Genomic DNA, 15,996 nt, shown 5'->3' with positions numbered 1-15,996 from the left:
CAAGAAGACTGGATGATGAAGTGAGGGGGACTGTGCTGGTATTGCACATGAAACTAGAAATCAATATAGCTGTTGATATAGCTATACACAGAAACCAAATGTTTGGAATACTTTAATAAAGGAAAGACAGAAATAAAGGAAGAAGGGCAGCTTTACAGATACCAATTAATGCTGCAGATCACAAGAATAAAAACAGTATAGAAAAAAAATCAGAGTCACAATCATTTTAGGGAACAGTTACAAGGGTTTCCTTGGATAGATCTCATATGCTGTCTGGGTCAGATTTACCTTCAGCAAGGGTGATCATGACAAACAGAGGTCTATCAAACCAACCTAGATGGAAATTTTCAGAATTTTAAAGGAAATAAAAGTAGGAAAATAATCCAAAAGTAGGACAACCTGCAATATGGGTTTGACTACAAGAACAATGTTTCAAGTAGGTGGCTCCCATAAATAATCCAGGAGAAATAAAACCAGGCAATTAATTTTGTGTAGATAAAGAACAGAGTAAAAAAACAAATGGAAAAGAGTTTTAGGTTTGTAACTTTGCAATGGCATGTACATCCTACAGCATGTGGAAGACAGTCACACTAAAACACTTTAATAAATCATTTTTAGACAGAGAATGTTTCACACAGTATCAAATGGGAAACAGTTTCAGTTGAAGGAGACAAAAATTAGTTCCTAAATTATTAAAGCACTTTAAGAGCTGGCTAAAGGTGAAATTCCTATTGGTTATATAAAAATACTGAGGGTTGATACAAAATTCGTAGAACTGAATATAGACCAGTTTCTGGGACTGAGTTTACTTCATCTCATTAATATTGTTGGCAGGAAATGTAGGAGTGTACTAATGAAATATGCTGATAAGGCAAGCTGGTGGACATACTGGATACATAACTAGATCATAGTCTCATAAAATGAAAGCAGGATAACTTAGAATAACAGAAACAAGACGAAATTTAAAAACTGGATGCAAGACCCTATATGAACTTATAAGGGATTCCAAATAGAAGATTGTCACTTGGAAAAAAAGGAAGAGGAGAAACGTCTTGTACTAATACATCCTAAAATGCTTATAAGCCAAAGCGACATCGTAAATGAGACTAAGTCATCAGGGAGAGAACTACGAGTACCATTGCAGATAGTGCTAGAGAGAATTTGTTTGGTATACTGCGTAGTACTCAGGCTTTACATTTCAAGGAAGAAATTCCTACTGGTGAAAGTACAGAGAATGAATGCTAGGGAAATGGTCAGGCTTGGATCTGCCCCATAACTGCTAACATCCTACTGCTGGAACACATGTGAGAGCTGGAGAAGGATTAGTACAAGTGAGGTGTTGCACCTCTGGCTGTATATGCAAAAGTGTAGAAGGAGGAGTAAAGAAGGCTTGTGGATACAGTCATGCAAATGAATGCCTGCAGAGAGGACACCCTTGGCTCCTGCTACACTGGGCTCATCCCTCTCTGGGTTTGGCAGTCAGGAAGTGCTACTTCTCTTTCCTTTCATCGGCCTTCCCCACATCTGTGTAGAATAACACCAGAGAATCCTGGTCTAATTTATGAACCAGCCCCCAAAAGGTTAAGTACCTTGGCTTACAAAACTGAGTCAAATAAAGGCTGAAATGGACTATGAACAAAGTATGCAGCCAAAAAGGAGAAGAAATAGCCCAAGAACAACTGGATATGAATTGACCACAAGTAAAATCAGAAGACAACCTCAAAAGAATGTTTCCAAACCTCCTTAAAGTAGGAGTAGTAGAATCAGAAAAACAGATGCTACCTTACACAAGCTCAAGTTTTTGCACACTAGAAAAATCTGAAGTATAGTTTAAGTCACTTACTGTCTACTGGGGAAGTGAATGCTCCTGGTACATAAGGTTAGCAAGCTGTGTGGCGTATTGAGCCTGCTAAGCTATTCAGAGAAGAATGACAGGAACTACCCGAAGAGTGAGAAGACTACTAGATGACAGAGTACTTTTAGGACCTGTCAAACATTAGGAAGTACCTTAAAGAATGAACTTGCTATGGGTAAACTACAAAACAAGGTAGCACAAAGTACTGTCTGTTTCTCTCCCACCCCTGGCACCAAAACCCCCAACACCCCAGACATACTCCTTTTCTTACAGAAGTAAACCCATTACAAATTACAAGCTGTAGACTAGGAAATGTCTAGGGAAAAGGAAGAGCATGGGAGACAGACATGAAAATTCTAAGCTCATATTCTTACATAGCTATTTGAACTGAAAAAATTGGAATACTCTGACAGCACACTATTCATGTTAGTCAAGGGTGATTACAAAAACAGAATCTGTGAACTGATGTGTAAGTATTCTCTGTAACTATTAAACACGCTTAGCTTTTCATCAGAAGTCATTAGCTGGAAACATATCTTCCAAAACCCAGGAAGTTGAATGTGCCACATGTATTGTTATCTCCCAGTTAGATTTTTACAACCATATGCCAGAAATTGTCAGATGACCAAAACTATACAAAGAAACTATGTAAGGATCATCTGTGTCACATTAGTGCTTTTTTTTGAACATGTAAAACATGAAAGTGTCCTTTAAATGAGAGACTGGAACCCTGTAGTATACACAAGTTGAGGTATATAAAAAAATACAGCATATATTAAATATTTTGGCATGCTGACCTTGGTATTTCATCTTCTTCCCATTCAGTGAAAGATACACTGTTTGAATTTTCTGGTAAATGACTTCTATGATGTTTACTTACACCTGATGTATCATCTAGAAAGAAAAACAGAATGAGAAATGAATTCATTTATGCGGCAATATTTTTTATACATAAAATTATATAAATGCATTTATTATTTAATACTACCAGTCCAAATCTCCTAAAGAATAAATAGCACTGCATGATCTCATCTTCAAAACGTAACTATGCTATCATTTAAATGATTCAACTTTCTAACATGTAGGTACATATAAAAAGAAAAATATATTCTCAACACACTGACGTTGTTAGAATTACATTTGCTGTGTTCTAGTCATATCTTAACCTAAATTCAATTTTTTCCTATTTGCATGATTTTCAAAGTAAATCATGCAGGGTCTGATGTAAACTTCAGAATTCCCAAGTGTCTGGGTCCTGAGGTCAGATCCCAATGGAAATTAGAAGCCAAAGAAAACACTAAACTCTACTTCACACTTTTCCTGTTTCTCATCTGTGAGCTGAAAGAGGATACACAATATATTCCAGATGCAGTGGCAGTAGCAGTAAATGGAAACCTGCAATGAAGGCAGATGATGTCTGACCTACGAATAAAGAAAACACCGTGTAAGTTTGCTCGGAGGTCTCAGGGTAAGGAAGTGTGCTCCAAAGTCATGCTGGAGAAGTCCCCTCTGAAGATTTACTACCTCCCTTGTGATCTCCTCCTGAACCTTCGCTCTTTGGAGGAAGGAAAGACAATACACACAGGATGTAGCACAAGGAAGAAAAAAGCCCAGAAATTGAGTTGGAGGGAGGCAGAACGGGAAAAGACCTTGAAAATTACTTAGTCTCCAACTTCTATGTGAAAGACCAGCTTGAACCTTGAATTTTCTCAGCTATGTTGGTGTCACACACCAGCAGGTTTTTTTAAATTAAATTTACCTTTCAGCAATAGCAAACACTTTTGCATTTGTTAAAGAAACACTAATTCAACAATTCAATTGTCAGATACTTTCAGTAAATAAACATTTGTTAGAATATTTATTTTTATTCTATAATTTTGAAGTAAATTTCATAACAGAGACTTGCCAATGTGAATTCCACTGCTTGGAATAGCAGGGATAGGGATATCTCATGTAGCAAAAAGCCCTGAATAATGTAGTTATTACAGAAGCAACTGTGGAAACACCATGCCAAAAGTGATTAGAAGCTTGAAATAGAAGCAACTGAGATCCAGCAGGCTTAATTAAATATGTTCTAGACCAAACCTACTGCACCCAGACTAGTTCCTGCAAACCCTGCCCCTATATCAGACTGCTAAGTGCACTGATGTGGCACACAGACACTAAACTCACACTGGAAATGTGGCACTCAACTGTGGTGAAAAGACATGCTTGTATTTATGCAGGAGCTAGCTCACATTCAGCCACTTGTGTGCTAAGATCGTCATGCACTGTGATGCCTAAGCAGGTGATTCCAGAAAGACAACACAAAATATCTCAGGCTGTTCGCACAGACCCAGCTCAAACCTAGTGTAACTTAGTATCTGTGCTATTTTAAAGTAAGGACTTGCCCCTAGGCAGAGCTCGTCGGGAAGAAACACAGCCGTGTTGTTACTGTGTGGCACATCAGCTAATTCTCCATATTAAAATACAAGCTGACTAGGCCTGGAAACATCTCTTGTTTTTCACCTGCAACTTGATTATATTAAAATATATACTATTATTTTTAAAAATCATATATATTTCAAATACTACAACAGAGCAGTTTCAATGCATTACCCCCTTTCTTATTCCCTATGAACTCTACTTTCAAATACTTCTACAAATTGAGGCTCAAATTCCTGTATTAGTTTGTTTCTTCAGTAAAGTTATTCATAAGAATAGAGATTTAAGGACACTCAATATTCCCCTTTTCTTGACATAAAGACCTTTAAAGACAGTAGCAGTGACACATCAAGGTCTTTCAGAGTTATATTACAGAAGAAGATTCAACTACTGAACATAAAAGCTTTGTAATAGTTTAGTGACTTGTGGTGCACAAATGAATTTGCAGTCTTCTTCCTCACTATCCATAAAGACAAGAGCTTGAAGAAAAGAACTCCTGCATCTTCTGGATACAGGCTGATGAAGGCAGAGTATTCCTGCTACTACAAATTTGCCTGCTGACCTCTCTCAGCCTTCAAAACAGCATACGTTTCTCAATGAGAAAAATACCCCTGGAAACAGGCTCCTGAGGCTGCTTACTTACATTTAGGAACAGATGTATTAATGAATTTTCTATTCCTTGCCAGACCAATTTTTATATCATCATCTTCAAGGGAAGAAAAGTGTTTGCTTCACATCTCTAGGCAAAGGCTTTTACTACCATCTAAGAAACATGTTCAGCCTGGCCTGCACAGCACAAACTATACTTGACTAAAATGAATGCACACCCCCAAGACACAGAAGCTATGGAACAGGCAGGTAAGTGTGTCAGTCCTAAGCAGAAGTTGTGACTTCTACACTACTCCATCAGGTCTGAGCTTAGAAAAGATGGTGCTTCTCAGGGCTGCTGTGCAAGGACTGGCCTCAAGAGCATTGCCTCTATAAGGTTGTACCAGGGACAAACCATCTGTCACTCAGCTGCTGTGCTAGGAGTAGTTGATAGTGAACCTGTACCTAGGGACTGCAACAGACTAAGGCAGGCTACTTATATGTGTGTGATGCAGAGCCACTCACAGTGGTGTGACACTTGCTAGGAGCACTGCTGCCATTATCTGATCAAGCCAGGACAAGGTAGTCTGTCATTTCCTTGCTTTTATCCTGTCGGATTCTCCCCTACCAGAATAAAGTCCAGTCGTCTCAGCCCACACTCCTCTTTCACTCTCTTCTTCCCATTCAAGACCTAGGTCTCTCACCCTTAAATAACTTATGAAGGAGAATATAAATAGCTTTTGTCTTTCATCTATCATCTGAAAGAGAGGGGAAAAGAGCTATGGAAAAAGAATGGGAGCAACTATTCAATACAATCACATTGCATGTCTCCATAAGGCTGCTTGGGACATTTGGAAGGATGGAAGTACCTGACTATACTTCTCTCAGGATTAAAGGGCCTGAAGATGTTCTGTCCTTGGCTGAGATTTTGCCTTCCTACAGTATTGCCACCAGCAAAACGTGTGGCCTGTTGCTGAGTGTGAAAAGAGTATTTTTCTTTGGATGAGAATCAGTTGTGAAAACTAACCTATTGCTGTCTGAATATATACGCATAAAATTGATGGGAAAAAAGGGAAGTTGACACTATTCTTACTTGCTGTTTTTACACAAAGATACTTTACCATTCTCTTCAACTCTTGCCTTAGCTGTAGGATAAATTATGATTTAAGTAAACAATACTTATTTTTCTAAATGTTAAGTACCAAAGACATTATAGTTTTCCTACTGTTATCTCCTATTTACACTGAAGCATTTAGATGACATTATGGGTCTTCTTGCCAAATTTAATTTTTATGCAAGTGTGTACACTCAAAATGCCAAACTGATCTTTTGAAGTGAAAAATTAAAATACCCCATTGCTCAGATATTTATATTTCAAATTTCACCCTACCGGAAATGACCTTAGTACAAACACAAGCATTTTTATTAAAAACATTATTTGTCAGCAGAGCATAATGATTAGCTGTAACTTTGTAAAGACACTACCACAGCTAAAAAAATGAATTATAATTGATACAGGGATCAATAATAAATGTCAAAAATTTAAAGCAACAGTATTAGTATGCTATCTTTCATGTAAATTCTTCAACTAAATATCAACTATTTTTAATCTTGAGAAGAGGTGCAATCGTCTGTGAAAATGGTCACAGCCGCGCTGCTGACAGAACATGTTTTTCTTGATATATAGCATCTCATTTCAGGAAACAGACTCTTCCTCAATCCCAATACACAGGAACAAAAAGGAAACATGACAGAAAGCTACACATGGACCTTGTTTTGACAAAGAAAAACTACAGGGAAACAACACATGATACCCATTCAGCCACAAAATATAGCAAAAGTGTGACAGCTAGTGACATTTTGCTCAAAATGGTAATTTTCAGCCTTCAAAACTATTATTCAGTCTTAAGAAATAAACATCTTACTTTTTCTCCTTGCCTTTCTGAATTTGACAGCAGCCAGGTTTATTAAATTCATTCCATATAAGTTGTAGTCTATAAAGAGTTGAAGGAGGTAGGGAATATGGGCTTCATGAGGCTGGTAAGATTTGTTCATTATGGCTCCACCTTGCAGAAGCTCACATACTCTAAAATTAAAGAAAATTAGGACATAGACAAAAAATTATTCCAGTACAACAATATTGATATTTGATTTTATCAAAATATAAAATCCTTAGACTTCTTAAATTTTGCCTTAGTGTATTTTTAACTTGAGAATTTTTTCTTCACAATAACAGATGCACAAAAATGATCTCTGCTAATAATGACTGAATATTTGGGTGTTAATTACAAACGAGCTGTGAGTCCTCCAGCTTAAACAAAACAAAAAAACCCCAATCCCCAAAATAAACAAACAGAACACCTCTGAAAAAAAACATCATACCGTGTACTATTCCTGGAACTGATCCAAAGCCACTATAGTCCATAGAAATCTTTCTACAGAATAACTGTGGCAGCTGTATGCCTACACACCAGTAATAACTTTGAAAGTCTCTCTGTTTCTCTTTGACGTATACACGAAGATTCCCTGTATGGTTATAATGTTACATACTGTATACACAGAAGCAGTATTTTAACAACTTCCTAGAAGCATGACAAACCTGCTCTTTTAAACATCTATGCATTAAAAAATAACTGCAGGTATTTGGATAATTACAAATTGGTGTGATAAATTTATCCCAAAGTAACAGGATATATCTATAAATTGAAGAAAAGCACTAAGCATTTCTAAATGCAAAAAAGTGGATTAAAAAATAAAGTTTTATGCAGAAAAATTAAAAGCAAAATTTAAGTGCAGTGTCTGTCCTTATTGGGATACAAGTAGTTCAAACACGAGATGCTCCAAAGGCCAAAAAACCTGTCACGTCATATGTGAATATAGATTACATTGAGACAGGAAATTAACATAATGCAAAATTTTAGTAGTCTAGAATCAAAACCAGACAATCTTATCTTATCATTACATATTGGATCTTTACAAAAAAACCCAGTTACGATAGGTAGTACTACACACTCAAGGGATTTCGGTTTATGCTTAAGAAATAATTCTTCCTTATTTATTCCTGAATTTACTGCAACTACTGTGACAGTAAGATTGAGATCAACTGTCCTTTCATTTAAAAGAACACTACTGAAAAACAGCAAAACTGTCTAATAACAAAAAGTATTCAGTTTTCTGAGTGTATTTTAAATTTAATAATGGGTGCTAGAATTTAAAACTACCAAAATCCACTCCATAGTGTACAAGAGAGTACCACGTTGTTCTCCTTAAGAGAGATAGGAGAAGTAACCTGATCCAAATTTGTTCAAGTGTTCAAGAATTATAGTTAATACAAGACAACTAAAGGCAAATATATTCTGGGCTTGCTTTCCTAACATGTTACTGCTTTAAGAAGAATATTGGTATGCTTAAAATTAGCAATTTTCTCATGTGTTTTGAAAAATTTGCACAATCATTTTGTTGGTTTTATTTTGTTAAGATGTAGGTGAAAGTTGCTTCAAAATTGGACTTTTTAATACAAGATATAAGGAAATAGCCAAAACTTCATATCACCACACCCTTACCTTTTTACCATTGCAGGATTGTAAAGATAAATCTTCATAAACTGTCTCTCCTTTTCATGGTAACCATAAAAAGGCCTGGAGAGGAAGTAGTAAAAGCAAGAAGCTAGGAATATATTCAATCACATTTTACCATAAAGAATATCAAAATACTGGGGGGGGAAATCAGAAGATAAGCTGCATAGGCAGGAGAATTAACATTCCCATGTGTCAGGCCAAAGGGGAGCACTACATTACTATAAAAATGTTAAAGATAAAAAGAATAGGCTCCATGCACCTTAAAGTAGCTTAAAAAAATTAAAAAGCACTTCTGGCTTAACATTGTTACATTATTTCTCATTTTCCCCACATGTAAACACACTGATGCCACACCATCGTAATAGCACTTGTAAGAAATTTATTAGTGCTGGACTGCTTAAAAACCAGTGTTCAGCCTTTCTGATAAATGCTGTAACAAAGTCCTTAAGGACATTAATTCTGCAGATCAGGTGTAAATGAGTAAATACCGGCTGTGTAATATATAATATAAACAACTGAATGAGAACAGCTTAAAAGAGTGAATAGCTGCCCCTTTTCAGTGATTACTAATCATCTCGTGCGCTAAATGAGGCATGAATCCTGAAGAAAATAGGATTTGAGAATGCAATTAAAGAATACATAGCATAATGAATATGTCAAGACTAAACTGAGGTTGAACAGGCAGCATTATTTCTGGTATTACTTAACTAAATTACTGACTTTTCAACATCTAGAATTTTAATCTAATCTAACATGCTTGTAAAACAGCACGTTAAGGAAACAGGCCATAATTCAACACATTGGGTGTATGCAAGAAGTCTACAGTTTGCAGTAATCAAACCAAAGTCAACAAAAAATTCAGGAAAGCATATATTTGAACGTTACTTCTACAAAATAAAATAAAACCTCTTTATAAAAAAAAAAAATGCAACTGGGATGCTTACCTGTTAAGTCTAAAAAATGAAGTTTAGTAGTAAGGGATTTCACTCCTAAGTTAAATGCAGACTCAGCAGAACTGCACAACTACTGCATTTGTTAATATGGTTGAACATGTACACATTTAATCTCTGGAAGCTAAACTGAACAGTTTAAAAATGGTTATGGTGTTAAAACTGAGCTAAATTGAAACAACGAAAACTTAAAGCTGTTAAGCTGAAAAGGAAGAGATCAGATAATTTATAATAAATCAATCTCTTTCTTACAGAGATAATGTAAACCTAATGAGAGGTTATATATACTGAGTTATAATGACTTAATGTGCTGCAGGCATGAAAATTCAAAGCTACTTAAAAAAAGTCAGCACTTGCATGGCAAGTGAACCATACCCACATTAATATGGCAGCAAGGGAGAGCAAGGTCTACAACACTTCCACGGTTAGCTACAAACACCTACTTTAACCTCTCAATGCGCAAGGACAGCATATTTCGCCTCTTTTTTATTCCTGGACCTCCACTATATTTTAAAGTTAATGCAACAAAAATCTCACATTAAACTTACAAAGGTTTAGCAAACACCTTTATTACATAGCAATTTTCCTGCTAATGCAGAAGAGAAGGGATAAGATAATCTCTCCAACATTTAAAGAATAATATAAGTTTCTCACCACAGAGACACTATAATACCTATGAGCAGAATCTGACTCAGGTCAGAACAGAAGAAAACAAATAGATTTGTGTTACTACATAAGCATGTCTATCTACCCAGGTAAAAGATGAAGAAATTGTATTACATCTTAGGTGCTTCCCCCATTAACCTCTTAGAAAAGCAAACAAAACACATGAAACCCTTTCCTATGCTTCTTTGAGGCAATGAGCATCTGACTTTCAGTAATGACTGCTTTGAAGCTGTAAGGGAATGGAGTTGAACAGAGAGGCATGTTCCCCTAATCTCTGTTGTTTTCTAACTGATTCGAGGAAAGATAGTGTTCGGCAGTTTACTCTGCCGAGCTTTCGCTGTTGGGGTGAACAGCTATACTACAATTCACAGTTCCCACAAAAAGAACAGAAGTAAGAAATCTGGTGGGTTACCTTCTTTTTCATTGCAAAAACATGTCAGAAAGTTCTGATTAAAAATGAAAAGAAGTTATTGTAGCCACTTTACTAGCAATATCTAGAAGGTACCACTAAAACTGCATAGGAACAGAAGATTATCTTCCTAAACTTAACAGTTCAAATGAACATATTTCAAAAGTGTATGGAAAAAGAGAAGTAAAAGATAGTGCTGCACAGTACTAAAAATTAGCATTTACATTGTTTTGAAGATGAAAAATTCAATGTATGTACAGACTAACTCTGTTCCTCCAGGACAGCTTCCTATTATTCAGTATAATTTGACATATTTTTCAGTCCTTGGCTATGCCAGTTAAATAAAAATTAAGAAAATCTTTAAAATGTTAACTTGCAATAATAGCATATACTTCCAGCAGTAGTAGAAAGCTACACCAAATAAAACACAATGGTCAGTTTGACAGAGAAGTAAATGAATGTTTAAGAGTCTCCACTTCACGCCCCGTGCTGCTGGGAGAATGAGATGAATTAACATGACCTGACAGTCTTCGTGATGGCCCCTTTAGGAAGCACATCTTAGGAGACCTAGAGTCAGGCTCCTGCAAGACACGCCAGGTCACAGGGAACCTAGAATAACCCAGACAGGTAAAAATGCTGGGTGGAAAGTACTATTGTAGTAGCAGAGGCAGAAAAACCTAAAAGGAACAGATTTGAAAAAAATTATAGACACTAGGATCCAAGTTTAGGAAAAAATGGTTGTGTCAAGCACTTAGGAGAAAGCCTGTTGATTATGTTAAAATAAAAGCAAGTGGAAAAGAGGTAGTTAGTAGTTGTACTGGCCTGTATGAAGACACATAGGGGAAAAGAAAAAGGAAAAGCACTGCAGTCATCCACATCCATAGTATTTGCTTCTATGTAGTACAACAGCAAAAACATTTCAAAACTAATAATCAGAAAAACCAACAGGTCATACTTACATTCCAGATACTAATGACACTTTGAAAACGTGTTGAATAGTAGAAGACGGATTGCCTAAAGCCACATTAAGTGCTCTGTCAATGCTGAATGCCACTTGACGAAGATAGTATTCTGGATGCTGTCCAAAACCATCATATGGTACATAGAGGTAAGGAAAGATACCATGTAAGTGGAGACAAGTCTTCTGACCTAAAAAGAAAAGGTAAGTATTTATTTTCTAATGACTACATCTTTTTATTCTTTTAAGTAGTCCCTAAGTGAGCTTTTTCAGGTTATTTTCACGTTCTGCAGACAGGACAAATTTCTGAAGCAAGTTCAGGTGTATTTCAAACCAAAAGTACCAATTTAGAGCATTCTCACATTTGAATCATTGACAAAAGCAATACAGAACAGATGGGGGTTACATGACATACACAGTGGCAAATTCTGCTGTTATACAAACATAATCCAAATTATTTTCTTTGTAGTAATAACACAACACCTCTCAGAGTAATTTTGTATACTGAGTCAGTGTTGGATGGTTAAGGGTTCCTCAGCCTTTGTGAAAATTTTGCCACATCAAAATTTTTCCCACTCCTCACTGGGATAAGCATACAACCTCTCAGAAATTAAAAAGAATGTCCAGAGCATCTACAAGGCCATTCAAGATTCTAGCTAAGGCATAAGTTAGGATATGGAAAAAGAACCAGGTGATTTCAAACTTTTAAAATCTGTGGATCCCTGAGAAGTCTCTACTGCATCTGCAGATCTCTAGCTTCCTAACAACACACTTCTCAGCATTAACTTTCACAAATCTGCAGTAACAGCAGAATGAAAGAACACACCATAAAAACCGTTGTACTAGACCACTGTTTGAGCTTCTCTTCAGACAAGGCATTACAGTAATGTGGACTGGGATTTACCAAACCTACCACATCTTTTGGGAGGGCTAGTCTCAGCTGTAATGCATGTTCTCTGCTCTTTCCTCACCACAATACAACAGAGCATGCATTCACTGCTCAAACTAACATCAGATCCTGCTCGCCACCCTTCCAGCCCCAGAAATCACTCATGACTTCTCACTGGTCAATGAAAAAGTTTCACAGAAAAAAACCTATAAGCACATGTTGATTAACCCCACCACACAGTAATGATAGGCCAAGTATATCATCTTGCATTTTGTGTGGATAAACTCCCTGCATAAAGATAACAGAACAGTATCTAAAGGCAGTGCTTTCATCATCCAGGAGATAAACATTACAAAGAAGCAGCACAATTTCATTGGTCCTTGTGGACCAATGAAAAGGCTTCTAAAAATCCAGTATTTTAAACCGAGATTATTTCTCAGCAGGTGGACCTTGCATGGATTATTTACACTCATTCAGACCCACATTAGTGCACCATTTGCCAGCCAGTGCCAAGACAGCTGTAAATCCATTCAAGCACAGAAAGAACTGAGCTTCAGAATCAGGACTGCTTGCAAATTATTACACCTGTGAAATGCATGCCTCCAAATACCATAAACAGCACAGCGTATTTTTTTTTTTTACTGGGGGTCAGATAAATATTTGAAGAATGAACAATACCTCACATCTTCACATAATGGCTAGAAGTGAAAGAAATTGCTAAGGATGGTAGTTCAAGTCCACTTTCAAAGGTGATTTTTATTCTTCCTGTAAGCTATCCCCATCAAGTGTCTTCAGCAATGTTTAAATACAACCTATATATGCATAATGTTGAGATCACCACCTATGATGAATTCTGCTTATGCTTTTAATTTATTTCAGGAGAAGAAATTTCTTATTTATGTATTATGTACTTCAAATAATAATACACTAAGGAAAAGAGGAAACTAAAGAAAGATAAAACTATGAATTAGAGGGGGTTTTTTTAATGGCAAAATACAAGGACAGTATCATCTTTATACGGCACGAAAACCTCTGCCCCCCTAGCATGGGAGATGCCATTTATTAGTAGCACACTAACTAAGAGCATATTGATCTGTGCAGTGGTAGTCGACCATTTGTTTTCTGCCCTGAGTCACTAACAAATCTGAGCTTTTACTCATGGTTGTACTTAAGACTGACTTTTAAATAAAGGATCTCCCCTCTCGCCCTGATAAAATTAACAGAAAATTAATAGCTGTTTAAACCTCTACAGTTTCAGTTTCTCTATTCAATTTTTTTGTTGTTGTTGGGTTGGGGGAGGGAGTTAGGGGTGGTTTTGTGTTTGGTTCTTTTTTATTTATTTTTTTTTTAAAAACGTATGCCAGGATCATGTTCAGGGAGAAATTCAAATGAATTCATACATATTATTTGTCTGAATGCCTACAGAAGCTTTTTTTTTTTTAAAAAAAAAAAAAAAAAAAGGTGAACGAACGAACCCACCCCAAACTAAATTTCCCTTGGAGCTACAAACTAAGAATTTCTGGCAAATATATAGGTCTATCCCCCTATGATCTTATAAAAATCAGGTCTTTGCTATCTACAACTTGTCAGTCAAAATCAGTTCTGCACTTTTCATTTTATATTAATAGCTATGAACTCTTCTTCTTTTTGATAACACTTTAAAAAAATACCTTTGCTTTAATGGTTGCCCAACTATTCTGAGTTATAGTCAATTTATGTTTCCCCATAAAACAAAATTACAAAGCACCAGAATAAATAGAACTGGGAGACAGTCTAAACTTACTGTACTTAACTTGAAAGGCACCTGAATTTATGCAAGACAATTAATAATGCTTTTATACCTAGCACCCGATTACTCAAGTTAATTAAATTTTAAAAACCCAATATATCCATTTCTACTGAAGCTATTTAACAGTTCTTGCTGAACTGAAATGCCATTTTATTGTTGAATAAAAAAAGACAACACATACGAAGAAAGCTTCCTTCTATTTTCTTCTGTCCCCTTTCCCTGCACTCCCCTTTATGTGCAGAAAACCCATGAAAAACACTATAGCTTTCAAGTGACCAAAAAGTCAACTTACCACCTAACTCCAGGGAAAGCTTATAAAACATACACCCTGAGCTGCTTTTCATTTTTGATTCTGCCAAGAAAGCAAACAAGCCGCTGCTGATCTAAGATTCCTATTAGGCCAGCAGCTGTCTACATGCATTTATACAGCTACTCACTTTGATCCTTCCTAGTACTGACTCATTTACCACGATATTTAGTTATACCGCTATTTTTATTTACAATCCACGTTACTACAAGTCTTACTCTGCTAGTGTTAAGAACAGAGTCATTTGCTTCCACCATTTAAGTAAAGGCATCAAATTGCACCAAATGTCATGGTGTTGAGTCTGAAGCCCAGACTCCAGTAATAGCAACCATGGTTTGCACTAAGCCATTACAAATGCTAGTGGATTCTTTCCAATAAAGCCACAAGGAGAAAACAGATCTACCCCCAAGGATCTCAGGCCACACAGGCTTATCAATTAACATAAATTAAAAGCTTGGCTTGGGATAAGGTTAAGAAGTCCTATGCTTTGAATGTGTCAATCTTGTTTCTTTTCAGAGATGCAGACAGAAGCAAATTGGTACCACTAGAACAGCAGCAACCGCTACAGCAACCACTTACAATGACCAGCAGATGTTATTTTTACATCTATTCATCAGTTTTTCCTTACATTTGCAGAATAAATGGGGAAGGTGCTCCACAGCACATTCTGCAGAAAAGCCACATGGTTTACATGATCGCTCCCCTCAGAATTTCCTGATGCAAAACTGGACACCTGGAAGCGATTCCCAGAGTTTTCAATGGGACAGGCCACGAAAACATTTCATGCTGTGCCCTCATCATGGGCCTACTGTGCACATGCATCACAACCATTCTGTACACAAGCAGTACATATGATGTCTCTACTACCAAATGAGCGTAATGTGTATTTAAATGCTAGGACTGGTGGTGATAATGGTTTATCAGCCAGGAGAAGGCTGCTGCCCAAACAATTTCTCTGGCCCACACTCTCTTAAAGAATGGAATCTGCACTGGTTGAACTACCTGCAGGTCACAGACCAAGCATCCCAGCTTATGACAAGGGGGCTGCTGAGTAAACATACAGAGATCTAGAAGTAAAGCTGAGGCTTATTCACAAGTCTTTTTCAGGCACTGAATGAAGTCATGAATGAAGGAACTCAAAAAGTGCTGCTGTAACATAGAAAAGAAGCAATACACAAAACCTGCAGATATTATGAGATACTTAGCTAGAAAACTGGCTATTTTCTCTGAAAAGAAGAAACTGCAAACTGAATGTCAATATAGGTGAGTAGCCAGAATAATAATTAATCAATACTTCAAAAATATTATAAATGCAGTATTTTCATACAGTAAAGAGAGCCCACCCCCCAAACCATACTTATAGAAGTGGCATAAATGTTACTTAAGTATTAAACAGTAATATAGCATTTTGCATACTTGAAACCCACAACAGAGATTAACAAAGCCAGCCTACTATCTTTTTGAATGTGGTTGTCATCTGCATTGCTATTAGGTACACATAACAAGCATAATCCTTGAGCTACTGTATCATTTGAAATATTAGAAGAAAAATCAGTAGCAACTCTAAGACAGAAAACTTCAAT

At 36.5% G+C, this 15,996-nt stretch overlaps 1 protein-coding gene across 1 annotated transcript in view; it reads right to left on the bottom strand.

Annotated features, from left to right (window-relative positions):
* Window positions 1–15,996, bottom strand: part of REV3L (REV3 like, DNA directed polymerase zeta catalytic subunit) — a 126,144-nt gene that overhangs the window by 64,874 nt on the left and 45,274 nt on the right. Inside the window, exons 2-5 of the mRNA XM_064447455.1 lie at window positions 11,430–11,619; window positions 8,431–8,505; window positions 6,793–6,953; window positions 2,653–2,749 (exon numbers count right to left, since the gene is read on the bottom strand). Of these exons, the coding sequence (XP_064303525.1) occupies window positions 2,653–2,749; window positions 6,793–6,953; window positions 8,431–8,505; window positions 11,430–11,619 (523 nt within the window). The remainder of the gene's footprint in view (window positions 1–2,652; window positions 2,750–6,792; window positions 6,954–8,430; window positions 8,506–11,429; window positions 11,620–15,996) is intronic.

The sequence above is a fragment of the Phalacrocorax carbo genome, chromosome 3 (assembly GCF_963921805.1).
Source record: "Phalacrocorax carbo chromosome 3, bPhaCar2.1, whole genome shotgun sequence".
In the NCBI taxonomy this organism is placed as follows: Eukaryota; Metazoa; Chordata; class Aves; order Suliformes; family Phalacrocoracidae; genus Phalacrocorax; species Phalacrocorax carbo.
The sequence above is the reverse complement of the archived record's forward strand: the minus strand, read 5'-3'. Positions and strand labels throughout refer to the sequence as shown.